Here is a 14,507-nt window from a genome sequence, read left to right as displayed (position 1 = left end):
CTAATTTGGTATAAAAAGACCCCTGCAGCTAGGGTTCTACCAGGTGACTAATTTGGTATAGAAAGACCCATGTAGCTAGGGTTCTACCAGGTGACTAATTTGGTATAGAAAGACCCCTGCAGCTAGGGTTCTATCAGCTGAGTAATTTGGTATAGAAAGACCTCTGAAGCTAGTGTTCTACCAAGTGACTAGTTTGCCAGAGAAACACCCCTGTAGCCTGAGATCTTGCATGTGACTAGTTTGCTATAGAGGGAACCATGCAGATGCTGGCCTAGAATATGACTATTATGGTCCACAAGGATTCTTGCAGCTAGAGGTCTAGCAGGTGACTAGTTTGTTATAGGGGGAACCATGCCAACGATGGCCTAATATATTACCACTATGGTACAGAAGGAGCCCTGCAGCTAGGGTTCTAGCAGGTGACTAGTTTGCTATAGAAGGAAGCATTCAGCTGCCGGCCTAGAACTTGACCACAAGAGAAGCTAAAGACTCCTGCAGCTAGGGTTCTAGCAGGTGAATAATATGCTATAGAGTGAAGCATTTATCTGCTGGCCTAGAACTTGACCATGATGGTATACAAAAACCCTTGCAGCTGGGGATCTAGCAGGTGACTAACTTCTTATAGAGGGAACTATGTAGATGTTGGCCTAGAACTGGAACTCTTTGGTACAGAAAGATCCCTGCAGGTAGGATCAAGAAGGTGATTAGTTTGGCACAGACACCCCATGGTACTATGGGCCTGGCCCGTGACTTGTTTGGTACAGAATCCCCCTGTTACTATGGGCCTGGCCCATGGCTGCTATAGTACAGAACCTTCCTGGTACTATGGGCCTGGCCCGTGGCTGCAATGGTACCGAAAGTCCCTGGTACTATGGGCCTTGCCCGTGGCTGCTATGGTACATAAAGTCCCTCGTGCTATGGGCCTGGCCCATGGCTGCTATGGTATATAAAGTCCCTGGTACGATGGGCCTGGCCCGTGGCTGCTATGGTACAGAACCTCCCTGGCATTATGGGCCTGGCCCGTGACTTGTTTGGTACAGAAAGTCCCTGGTGCTATGGGCCTGGTCCATGGCTGCTATGGCACAGAACCCCCCTGGCATTATGGGCCTGGCCCGTGACTTGTTTGGTACAGAACCCCCCTGGCATTATGGGCCTGGCCCGTGACTTGTTTGGTACAGAAAGTCCCTGGTGCTATGGGCCTGGCCCGTGGCTGCTATGGTACAGAACCCCCCTGGCATTATGGGCCTGGCCCGTGACTTGTTTGGTACAGAACCCCCCTGGCATTATGGGCCTGGCCCGTGACTTGTTTGGTACAGAAAGTCCCTGTTACTATGGGCCTGGCCCGTGGCTGCTATGGTACAGAAAGTCCCTGGTGCTATGGGCCTGGCCCATGGCTGCTATGGCACAGAACCCCCCTGGCATTATGGGCCTGGCCCGTGACTTGTTTGGTACAGAACCCCCCTGGCATTATGGGCCTGGCCCGTGACTTGTTTGGTACAGAAAGTCCCTGGTGCTATGGGCCTGGCCCGTGGCTGCTATGGTACAGAACCCCCCTGGCATTATGGGCCTGGCCCGTGACTTGTTTGGTACAGAACCCCCCTGGCATTATGGGCCTGGCCCGTGACTTGTTTGGTACAGAAAGTCCCTGTTACTATGGGCCTGGCCCGTGGCTGCTATGGTACAGAAAGTCCCTGGTGCTATGGGCCTGGCCCATGGCTGCTATGGTACAGAACCCCCCTGGCATTATGGGCCTGGCCCGTGACTTGTTTGGTACAGAAAGTCCCTGGTACTATGGGCCTGGCCCATGGCTGCTATGGTACAGAAAGTCCCTGGTGCTATGGGCCTGGCCCGTGGCTGCTATGGTACAGAACCCCCCTGGCATTATGGGCCTGGCCGTGACTTGTTTGGTACAGAACCCCCCTGGCATTATGGGCCTGGCCCGTGACTTGTTTGGTACAGAAAGTCCCTGGTGCTATGGGCCTGGCCCGTGGCTGCTATGGTACAGAACCCCCCTGGCATTATGGGCCTGGCCCGTGACTTGTTTGGTACAGAAAGTCCCTGTTACTATGGGCCTGGCCCGTGGCTGCTATGGTACAGAAAGTCCCTGGTGCTATGGGCCTGGCCCGTGGCTGCTATGGTACAGAACCCCCCTGGCATTATGGGCCTGGCCCGTGACTTGTTTGGTACAGAACCCCCCTGGCATTATGGGCCTGGCCCGTGACTTGTTTGGTACAGAAAGTCCCTGGTGCTATGGGCCTGGCCCATGGCTGCTATGGCACAGAACCCCCCTGGCATTATGGGCCTGGCCCGTGACTTGTTTGGTACAGAACCCCCCTGGCATTATGGGCCTGGCCCGTGACTTGTTTGGTACAGAAAGTCCCTGGTGCTATGGGCCTGGCCCGTGGCTGCTATGGTACAGAACCCCCCTGGCATTATGGGCCTGGCCCGTGACTTGTTTGGTACAGAACCCCCCTGGCATTATGGGCCTGGCCCGTGACTTGTTTGGTACAGAAAGTCCCTGTTACTATGGGCCTGGCCCGTGGCTGCTATGGTACAGAAAGTCCCTGGTGCTATGGGCCTGGCCCATGGCTGCTATGGTACAGAACCCCCCTGGCATTATGGGCCTGGCCCGTGACTTGTTTGGTACAGAAAGTCCCTGGTACTATGGGCCTGGCCCATGGCTGCTATGGTACAGAAAGTCCCTGGTGCTATGGGCCTGGCCCGTGGCTGCTATGGTACAGAACCCCCCTGGCATTATGGGCCTGGCCCGTGACTTGTTTGGTACAGAACCCCCCTGGCATTATGGGCCTGGCCCGTGACTTGTTTGGTACAGAAAGTCCCTGGTGCTATGGGCCTGGCCCGTGGCTGCTATGGTACAGAACCCCCCTGGCATTATGGGCCTGGCCCGTGACTTGTTTGGTACAGAAAGTCCCTGTTACTATGGGCCTGGCCCGTGGCTGCTATGGTACAGAAAGTCCCTGGTGCTATGGGCCTGGCCCGTGGCTGCTATGGTACAGAACCCCCCTGGCATTATGGGCCTGGCCCGTGACTTGTTTGGTACAGAACCCCCCTGGCATTATGGGCCTGGCCCGTGACTTGTTTGGTACAGAAAGTCCCTGGTGCTATGGGCCTGGCCCATGGCTGCTATGGCACAGAACCCCCCTGGCATTATGGGCCTGGCCCGTGACTTGTTTGGTACAGAACCCCCCTGGCATTATGGGCCTGGCCCGTGACTTGTTTGGTACAGAAAGTCCCTGGTGCTATGGGCCTGGCCGTGGCTGCTATGGTACAGAACCCCCCTGGCATTATGGGCCTGGCCCGTGACTTGTTTGGTACAGAACCCCCCTGGCATTATGGGCCTGGCCCGTGACTTGTTTGGTACAGAAAGTCCCTGTTACTATGGGCCTGGCCCGTGGCTGCTATGGTACAGAAAGTCCCTGGTGCTATGGGCCTGGCCCATGGCTGCTATGGTACAGAACCCCCCTGGCATTATGGGCCTGGCCCGTGACTTGTTTGGTACAGAAAGTCCCTGTTACTATGGGCCTGGCCCATGGCTGCTATGGTACAGAAAGTCCCTGGTGCTATGGGCCTGGCCCGTGGCTGCTATGGTACAGAACCCCCCTGGCATTATGGGCCTGGCCCGTGACTTGTTTGGTACAGAACCCCCCTGGCATTATGGGCCTGGCCCGTGACTTGTTTGGTACAGAAAGTCCCTGGTGCTATGGGCCTGGCCCGTGGCTGCTATGGTACAGAACCCCCCTGGCATTATGGGCCTGGCCCGTGACTTGTTTGGTACAGAACCCCCCTGGCATTATGGGCCTGGCCCGTGACTTGTTTGGTACAGAAAGTCCCTGGTGCTATGGGCCTGGCCCGTGGCTGCTATGGTACAGAACCCCCCTGGCATTATGGGCCTGGCCCGTGACTTGTTTGGTACAGAACCCCCCTGGCATTATGGGCCTGGCCCGTGACTTGTTTGGTACAGAAAGTCCCTGTTACTATGGGCCTGGCCCGTGGCTGCTATGGTACAGAAAGTCCCTGGTGCTATGGGCCTGGCCCGTGGCTGCTATGGTACAGAACCCCCCTGGCATTATGGGCCTGGCCCGTGACTTGTTTGGTACAGAAAGTCCCTGTTACTATGGGCCTGGCCCGTGGCTGCTATGGTACAGAAAGTCCCTGGTGCTATGGGCCTGGCCGTGGCTGCTATGGTACAGAACCCCCCTGGCATTATGGGCCTGGCCCGTGACTTGTTTGGTACAGAAAGTCCCTGTTACTATGGGCCTGGCCCATGGCTGCTATGGTACAGAAAGTCCCTGGTGCTATGGGCCTGGCCCGTGGCTGCTATGGTACAGAATCCCCCTGGCATTATGGGCCTGGCCCGTGACTTGTTTGGTACAGAACCCCCCTGGCATTATGGGCCTGGCCCGTGACTTGTTTGGTACAGAAAGTCCCTGTTACTATGGGCCTGGCCCGTGGCTGCTATGGTACAGAAAGTCCCTGGTGCTATGGGCCTGGCCCGTGGCTGCTATGGTACAGAACCCCCCTGGCATTATGGGCCTGGCCCGTGACTTGTTTGGTACAGAACCCCCCTGGCATTATGGGCCTGGCCCGTGACTTGTTTGGTACAGAAAGTCCCTGTTACTATGGGCCTGGCCCGTGGCTGCTATGGTACAGAAAGTCCCCTGGAGTGCTGGGTCTCGAATGTGATTAGCACCTTGTGTCTTAAATAACAGGAATCCCTACTTTCCCCTTATTCCACTGCCAGTGTCTTGCTGTCTCTTGGTTTATTCTGGGGAAACCCAAGTTTTGTTTGTGCCGTTTTGCCGTTGGTGCTGTTTGTGTGGTTCCGATGGCAGGGTTGGGCTGATACACAAAATTCCAGCAAGAATGGGTGAAGGATTTCATTCTCTGGAGAAATTAGCAACTATTCTCTTATTTGGTCTGAGGGAACTCCCTACAACACCCAAAGTTTAAGTGACTTGCTAGTTACAGAAATGGGAGCTAGCACTTGGATTCAGGGCTTTCTCAGCAGGAGGGCCAGCTCTGTAGAGCTGTACTGCTAACTTTTTGTGGAATAAAACTTCCTATACAACATGGTTATTTGGCTTCAGTCAACATATGAACCCAAGTTCCCGCACTCCACTGAACTATATTGGAGTTTCCTGTATTATATGCGGGGCTACCAAAGTTTCAAGAGATTAAAATCTAGTCCCACTGCAGTGTTTTGGCTCACTTTCCCTTACTTTCCCTTTTTCTGTCCCACCTCGCCCCCCCCCCCCCAGCCCCCAGCTCTCTGCCCAAAGTCCTCCGGTCTAACCCCCAGTTTTCTTCTTCCTCCTTTCTCAGCAGGAGTCCCTCCCCTATCCACCACACCCTGCAGCGTAAGCAATTGTGGCGCATTCAAGTCACCCGAATTGTACCAGGCTTGACCAATAGAAATGCCTTTGACTTAGCATCCTTTTTGTCCCTAAGGCCTGCCCGTATTGGCTCCTCCCCCCCATTGTCCCGCCTTTCCCTGTCACCCCAGTCCCTGGAGCTTCAGTCTCGAGGAGAGCCTTGATGGCGCTTGACGCCATTTCTTGTTCTCCGTAACTTGCTATTCCTGAGGTAAAAAAAATGGCCTCCCACAAACTTACGGATAGCAAGGTGGCTCTTGCCGAAGGTGGGGGAGACTATTCTTCCCTCATCAGCGCTTTTAGCGCCCTCGGTGACCTCGAGGCTCTGGGTGAACCTCTCGGGCCTAGTAGCCAAAATATTCGTGGTACCACCCCACTGATTGAAACACTGGAGGCGGTCAAGCAGCCCGACCCCCTCGGGGTGAGTAAGGTGACCGAGACTGAAACGAGTGAATCCAACGAGGTGGCTGAATCCATCTGGCCTACAGAGGGGGTAGCTGAACAGATGGTGTCGAGCGAGGTGGTGGCTGAGTCAACTGGATCGAGTGAGGTGGTGGCGGAAACGAGCGAGGCAGTGGCAGAACTGATGGAACCAAGTGAGGAGGTGGTGGAATCGAGCGAGGGGGTGGCAGAATCAAGCGAGGCGGTGGCCGTGGAGGAGTCGAACGAGGCGGTGGCGGTGGTGGAGTCAAGTGAAATGGTGGCAGAACCTATGGAACGGAGCGAGGAGGTGATGGAATCAAACGAGGTGGTGGCGGACTCGAGCGAGGCGATGGCAGTGGCGGTGGCGGAGTCGAACGAGGCGATGGCAGTGGCGGTGGCGGAGTCGAACGAGGCGATGGCAGTGGCGGTGACGGAGTCGAACGAGGCGATGGCAGTGGCGGTGACGGAGTCGAGTGAGGCAATGGCGGTGGCCGTGGCGGTGGTGGAGTCGAGCGAGGCGGTGGTGGTGGCAGTGGCGGAGTCCAGCCAGATGATGGCGGTGGAGGAGTCGAGCGAGGCGGTGGCGCTGGCAGAGTCGAGCGAGGCGGTGGCGCTGGCAGAGTCGAGCGAGGCGGTGGCGGAACCAATGGAACCGAGCGAGGCGGTGGTGGAGTCGAGCGAGGCGGTGGTGGAGTCGAGCGAGGCGGTGGTGGAGTCGAGCGAGGCGGTGGTGGAGTCGAGTGAGACGGTCGCGGAATGCAGTGAGGCAGTGGTGGAGTCCAGTGAGGCGGAATCGAGCGAGGTGGTGATGGAATCGAGCGAGGAGGTGGCGGAACCGATGGAATCTAGCGAGGCGGTGGTGGAATCCAGCGAGTCGGTTATGGAATCGAACGAGGCAGTGGCAGAACCGATGGAATCGAGCGAGGCGGTGGCGAAATCGAGCGAGGCGGTGGCGGAATCGAGCGAGGCGGTGGCGGAATCCAGCGAGGCGTTGGTGGAATCGAGCGAGGCGGTGGTGGAATCGAGCGAGGCGGTGGTGGAATCGAGCGAGGCGGTGGTGGAATCGAGCGAGGCGGTGATGGAACCCAGCGAGATGGTGGCTGAACCAACGAAACTGAGTGAGTTTACTGAACCAGTGGGACAGAAAGAGCCAGTGGTAGAACTTAATGAGCCAGTGACAGGATCTGATGAGACTGTGACTGAACCTTATGTATCTGTGATGAGAGAAACTAAGCCAGTTATGGAAGCTAAGGAAGCTCCAATAGGATCGGATAAGACTGTGATGGGATCCAGTGTTACTAAGATGGGACTTAAGGAGCCAGTGGTAGAACCCAATGTGATTTGCCCAAAGAATCAAAGTGAGCCTAGTGGAGAGAGCAAGCCCAAAAGAGAGAACAAACCAAGTGAGCAGAGCAGAAAAAACGAACAGAATATGCCAAAAGAGCCTGGAGAGGCGAGTGAGTTGAGTGGGGCAGGAGACATGAGAGAGACAAGCTCCCCCATGGAGGCAAGCGGTGGCGTATTAGAGGCAAGCGGGCAGGCAAACCACAGATTGGAAGCAGGTGCAAGCGGGACCCTGGAGGCTAGCGGGCCCCAGGGGGCAAGCGAGCAGAATGGATCCACTGGGGAGCAAATGGCGTCCCTCTATGTAGGTGACCTCCATCATGACGTGACCGAAGCAATGTTATACCAGAAGTTCAGTCCAGCGGGGCCCATCTTATCTATTCGAGTGTGTAGGGATATGATCACCCGGCGTTCCCTAGGATACGCCTATGTTAACTTTCAACAATCGTCGGATGCTGAGCGGGTGTTGGAAACCATGAACCTGGATGTAATCAAGGGCAAGCCAGTTCGTATCATGTGGTCCCAACGTGACCCTTCACTGCGCAAGAGCGGTGTGGGAAACATTTTTGTTAAAAATCTAGAAAAGTCCATTGACAACAGGGCCCTATTTGATGCTTTCTCTGGCTTCGGTCATATTCTGTCCTGCAAAGTGGTCAGTGATGAGAATGGTTCCAAAGGCTATGGCTTTGTTCACTTTGAAACTCAAGAGTCTGCTGAAAAAGCTATAGAAAAGATGAACGGCATAGTTTTGAAAGACCTCAAAGTATTTGTTGGTCGCTTTAAATCCCGCAAAGAGCGAGAATTGGAACTTGGAGCTAGAGCTAGAGAGTTCACCAATGTTTACATCAAGAATTTCGGAGAAGACATGGACAATACTAGACTTACTGAGCTATTTGGAAGATTTGGACAGGCTCTGAGTGTAAAAGTAATGACTGACGAAAGGGGGAGGTCTAAAGGTTTTGGATTTGTTAGTTATGAAAGACATGAAGATGCTCAGAGAGCCGTGGATGAAATGAATGGAAAAGAACTCAATGGAAGACAGATTTATGTTGGAAGAGCTCAGAAAAAGGGAGAGAGGCAGACAGAACTGAAACGCCACTTTGAACAGATTAAACAAGACAGAATTACCAGGTACCAGGGGGTCAATCTTTATGTGAAAAATCTTGATGACACTATTGATGACGAGCGGTTGAGAAAAGAATTCTCCCCATTTGGTACAATTACAAGTGCAAAGGTCATGATGGAAGGAGGACGCAGCAGAGGCTTTGGATTTGTTTGTTTTTCAGCACCAGATGAAGCTGCCAAGGCAGTCACGGAAATGAATGGCCGGTTAGTAACCAGTAAGCCTCTGTATGTAGCGTTAGCCCAGCGCAAAGAAGAACGCCAAGCGCACTTGACAAACCAGTATATGCGGAGAATGGCTAAGGTTCAGACCTTTGCCAATCCGGTGCTCAATCCCTACCACCAGCCAACATCATCTTCCAGCTATTTCATGACCACTGTCCCATCATCTCAGACCCGCACTTCATACTATCCTTATGGCCAAGTTCCCCATCTCAGAACATCTTCTCACTGGGGCCCTCCAGGTGGAAGACTTCACCCGTTTCCGACCGTCTCTGGTGTCGTCCGTCCCGAGGCTCCTAGACCACCATTCAATCCTATGAGATCTGCTTCGGGCCCGGTTCCGAGAATGACGACCACCCAGCGCATCGTCAGTTCTTCAAATCAGATGCTTGGGCCTCCACGTCCACCATTCATTTCTACTCTGCGTGCAGTTCAGCAATACAAATACGCCGCTGGTGTCCGCAATCCAAAATGTTTCGAGGTACCGATGCAAATCAACCTTCCACAGCCTGCTGTCCATGCCCAAGAGGTGTTAACTGCTTCCATGTTAGCAGATGCCCTTCCCCAGGAGCAAAAACAGATGTTAGGGGAGCGGCTGTTTCCACTCATTCAAGCCATGCATCCTGCTCTGGCCGGTAAGATCACAGGCATGCTGCTGGAGATCGACAACTCCGAGCTTCTTCACATGCTTGAGTCTCCCGAATCTCTCCACTCCAAAGTGGATGAAGCTGTGGCTGTCCTGCAGGCCCACCAGGCGAAAGAAGCTGCCCAGAATGAAGCTGAAAATCCTTCCAGGATTCTACCAAATTAAACAAAGTTTAGTATTCACAAAGCTCAATACCTGGTTCACTCAAAAGTTCCAAGCACAGAAAAACCTAAGTGTTAGCAAAAACAAAACAAAACAAAACAAAAAAAGCAACCAAGTTTCTACCAAGTTTAAAAAAGAACACAAACAAGAAAAGCCTGTAGAAAAAGAACTAGAGCAAACAAGCTAGAAAACCACTGAGCTAATAAAATCCAGTTCTTCAGTTCGAAATTGTCTCAGTCGTCTATTTATTTAAAAACCTAACAAAAACAAAACCTTTAAAAAAAGCCTAACCAAAATCCAAAGTGGTAACATATCAAAAACAACCCAAATAAGTTACTTGGTTCATGGGTTGAGGGAGGGGAGAAAAAATTTTCATCACACATCAAAAACTTAATGTATATATTTTAAAAAATCAAATCTAGCAACTATTTATATTTAGATCTACTGGAGCACCCAAAATGACACATCTCAGTCACTTTAAGTGTCTCCATCATGGACAAAGATCTTTTAATAGTGGTACTATTTTAGATAACATAAGGGAGAACTGAAGAAGGACACCTAATAATGACTGCCATAATAAAATTTCTGGAAAGAGTAAACAAAACCAAACACAGGGCCCTTACCTACATTTACATCTCAGATATTCCTAGAATAAAGAAAAATGGGGGAGGGGGGAAAGAGATATAGAACTCTAGGAAAAATTGCTTCTAAAGTCCAGGGGCTCCTAACTGTATTTCCAATTTTTACTTCCAATTTTATATTTTATTTAGTAAATGGACATTCATCCAACCATTTTCATGGATGTGTTTACAAAATGTACCTATTGGCACCTATACACAGATATATTTTGTGTAAACATACATATATACACATATATGTGTGTGTGTATATATCTATATCTGTATCTATATATACGTATTTGGTTATTTAAATTTTTTCCATTAGCTTTTGGACAACTTGGCTGAATCACAGGGGTCCACAGAAAGCAGCAATTAACAGGTATTTACTGTACACTTTCTACCGATCGGACACCATGCTGAGCCCACAAAATATAAAAGCAGAAATTAAACAGTCCCTGCCTTCAAAAATATATTCTAATGGGAGGAATGATGTGTATATATCTAAGTATACACTACGAGCAGATACAAAGGGAAAATACTGGAATGGGGGTGGGGGGTGGGGGGACCATGGATGGCCTGTAAAAGGTGGCACTTGGGTGAGTCTCAAAGGAAACCAAAAGTTCCAGGGGTGGTAGGGGTGGGGGGAAGGGGTGGGGGAGAACATTCTCCACACGGGAGACAACCTGTGAAAAGACATGGAAACGAGATGCGGCCTCACGGTGCGGAGACTGGACCGAAAAAGCTGTGGAAGTGGATTGAACAGGTAAGAAGTGGACACATTTTGAATTGCTCAAAGACTCCGAAAAGCTGCAACTTTCTAGTTGGGGGGACATTTTAATATTTTCAGAAGAATCAAAAGGAACGTTTTCATTCTAAAGGGATGTGAGGAGATGCTACTTGTGTCACATCACAGCATATAACCCTGCCTTCTCTAAGTCCATCTAGCCCACTCCCCTTTATAGGAGGAAACTCGGGTTTAGGGAGGGCCCAGTGACTTGTCCAAATTCATCTGCAGGATCATAAATCTAGGGCAAGGGCTCTTGACTTGGGGTGGGTCTATATTTCAAGGGATCCATGAACTTTGATGGGAATAATCACAGCTTTATTTTCAATTATCTCTAATGGAAATAAAGCATTTTCTTTAGTAATTTAAAAGCATGATTCTCAGTGGGGAGTCCACCAGCTTTAACAAAGTGTTATCATAGGGGCTCATAGCACCCAAACTGTTAAGAACTCTCAATCTAGAGCTAAAAGGGAACTCAGAGATCATCAAGTTCAGTCTTCATTTTACAAATAAGGAAACAGATTTAGGAAAGTTCAATAACTTGCCCCTAATGATACAATTGGTAACAGTCAGAGGTCAAATTCAAACCGAAGTCCTCTGGCTCACTCTTAATCTGGCTCTATTTCTGCGCCACCCCAATGCTTTCATGTTGAAGTAGCAAACTCAAACCTACATAATTTTGACTGATTTCTTTGAATAAGGGGATTTGAACTTCTTTTGAAATGTTTATAAATTTTTATAAATTTTTGAATACAGCATTTAAACTTCTTATAGAACAACTGACACACTTAAACCGCTCAAAAGGATAACACGTCCTAAACTCCTGGACCCTTATTTTCTCTTCTATGTCTTTAACGTGTGTCACACGGTGGTTTAAGTCATAGCTTTCAAAAAATTATTTTTTATTAGCAAGGCTTCTTGAAGATGCTAAGGGATATTTTTGATGAGTTTGCACGCAAGACAGGGGAGCAGAATCTAGGAACTCAGAGCCAATATAATGCTTACAGTAACAGAAATGACAAAAGTGTCAGTGATGACTGAGATGACAAATGACAACATGCATATTAATAAGTACCGGGTGGCATTCAATCACTGTCCAATATTCTTAGTCATGCTGAAGGACAATGCAATCTCCAAATACAGCACCTCCAAAGGGAGGCGTGACCGTCACCAAACAGACACCTGCAACTTAAAAAGTCAGCAGTAAAGTGACAAGGTTATACCTACTTTGGGGAGTGGTGGTGGGGATTATACACTGCCTGTTTGTCAGAAGAGTGTAACGGGCAGAAACAGCAGACTTAGAAGGATAATAATACTGAGGCCTACATTCAAGTGTTTTGACTGAATTGACTGGTCAGTTAGTTCAGTGAGGAGCAGACTAGTTATTCAGACTGACTGACTGGTTTCAGTTCAGATGGTTAAAGCAACGGGTGTGAGAAGGCACAGTCTACTGATTTTTATCAAGTTAAGTAAACTCATCAGAAAAAAAATGAAATGTGGAAACAGATACACATCTTTTGCTAGATATTCAGATTTTCCCCACCGCAGGGGGTCATCTATTTCATATTCTCTCTCAGATATTCCCCTCCCCCATTTCTGTGAAGAAAATCCCTAAGGATATTCATTATCAACATATAACGCATTTAAATAATGCAGGGACTTGACAAACAGACACAAAAGCCTGGCAAGGAAGCCCTGAGGTGGACGGTCCAGTCAAAAAACCCTATTGTTCTCCTGAGTGACTGACAGAGATTACCTCTGGCAGCCTGGCAATGTCTGCCTTTTGTTGCTGTGTGTCACAGCCATAATGTTATTCAAAATATGTTTTGGATTGAATATGAAAATCCATCAAAAAACTATTTGTGCTCCTGGGTTTGGGGGGGGGGGGAATGTGTACAGAGAACTCAATCCTTCAGCTTCCTTGCTCCTGTTTTCCACTGAAGCCCATAGATTTCCTCCCTACATATACAAGAACTATATGCTTTAGAGAGGTTAGCATTTCATTTGTATTTGTTTCAACTAATCTCATTAAAAATGGTAAGAGCAAAAGAGAATTCCAACTAACTTTCACCCCTCTAGGAAAGAAAAGGAAAAAAGTCAAGCTGTCTATGGACCCTGGAGTGAGCAACTAAGAAAAAAGGAAGGAGAAGGGAACAAGCATTTATTAAACATCTGCTGTATGCTAAATACTTCTCAGGCATTAGCTCTTTGGTCCTCACAGCAACCCTGTGAGGAGGTGCTATTATGGTTTTCGTTTTACAGTTGAGGAAACAGAATCAGACAGAAGTTAAGTGACTTTTCCAGTCACACATCTAGAAAAGATCTGAAGTTACATTTGAATTTAGGCCTCCTGAGTCTTTCCTGGTGCTGTAGCCACTGCACCACCTTAGCTGTCTCTAAAAGAAATTTTAAATGTCTTCCATACTTATTTATCCTGCTTAATCCAAAGCCTTCCACAGTAGGTGGCCAATAAGAAACCATTAAATAAATGAATGCTCAGGAATAACTGCCATAAATTCATAGATCCAGACCTAGAAATGACTTCTGAGGCTGTCTAGTCCAATACTCTCCCCATTCCCTGCCCCAGGTCATTTTACAGAAAGGGAATGGGAAGGGAAATAAGTACTTTTATAGCACCTACTCTGTGCCAGACACTGTGCTAAGCACTTACATTATCTCATTTGATACAGAAGAGAAGGGGACCAGGGAGGGTCACACATGGGCTCTTAAACCTGGGAGAGGCCGTTTAAACTATTTCCTTTCTGTTTTCAATAAAGGACAGAATGTGACTTGGTCTGTAAAAGTGATTAATTATTATCTATAATATATAATATTACCATACATATTATATAATTATATAATAAAATTATAATATATTGTTATTATATTATATGATGTTATATAATATAGAATATATATTACATTGTATTAATATATAATATATTATTATAATACATATTATATTATAAAATTATAATATATTATGTTGTTATGTAATATAGAACATATTACATTACATTATTAGATATAATATATTATTATAATACAGATCATATTATATAATATTGTATATATTATAAAATTATAATATATTATGTTATTATAGAATACATATTACACTACATTATTATATATTATTATAATATATAATATTGTATATTATATGATATTATAATAAATGCTATGTTATGTTATATGTGATATTATAATATGTATTATGTTATAGAATATAGAATATATATTATATCACATTGTTATATATATAATTTATATAGTATTATATTATAAAATTATAATATATATATACAATGTTATTATATAATATTATATTATATTATTATAGAATATAGAATATATATTACATTACATTATTATAAATTATATAACATATTACATACAGTTTTATAGGGTAGGTACTACTTTGAGAGATGAGAATAAAGGCTCAGAGACTTTCCTGTGATCATACCAGTAAGAATTGTCAGTGGGTGGGCTTGAACACAGATCTCTCCTGAGTCCCAATCTTGGCACCCTTTCCACTATACCTCAATGCTAATATTGTAGCTATTTTTTTTTTACTTGATCTGACAAATCTTTATTGCATATCTATCTCTGTATACAAGATCAAATCAATGGAAGATGTGATACCTACCTATGGCAAATGGAAAATTTTGTTGGGGAGTTTAGATTTGTAGGTGAAACAGGACATGAGGAAACAGTTATTATATAATATAAAATATATATTACATTACCTTATATATATCATATATTATTACAATACATATTATCTAATA

General features: G+C 47.5%; 1 protein-coding gene across 1 annotated transcript; it reads left to right on the top strand.

Moving 5' to 3' along the window:
- The first annotated feature begins 5,574 nt into the window (after nt 1-5,574).
- LOC127543259 (uncharacterized) lies at nt 5,575-9,457 on the top strand. Its single transcript, XM_051969319.1, has one exon. It carries the CDS (start codon nt 5,614-5,616, stop codon nt 9,313-9,315), a length of 3,702 nt encoding a protein of 1,233 aa, XP_051825279.1. The 5' UTR covers nt 5,575-5,613; the 3' UTR covers nt 9,316-9,457.
- Nucleotides 9,458-14,507: the final 5,050 nt, after the last annotated feature.

Source organism: Antechinus flavipes, chromosome X (assembly GCF_016432865.1).
Source record: "Antechinus flavipes isolate AdamAnt ecotype Samford, QLD, Australia chromosome X, AdamAnt_v2, whole genome shotgun sequence".
Classification (NCBI taxonomy): Eukaryota; Metazoa; Chordata; class Mammalia; order Dasyuromorphia; family Dasyuridae; genus Antechinus; species Antechinus flavipes.
The sequence above is the reverse complement of the archived record's forward strand: the minus strand, read 5'-3'. Positions and strand labels throughout refer to the sequence as shown.

Coding starts and splice junctions, on each gene's coding strand:
- LOC127543259 (XM_051969319.1), top strand. CDS start 5,614: ATGGCCTCCCACAAACTTACGGATAGCAAGGTGGCTCTTGCCGAAGGT.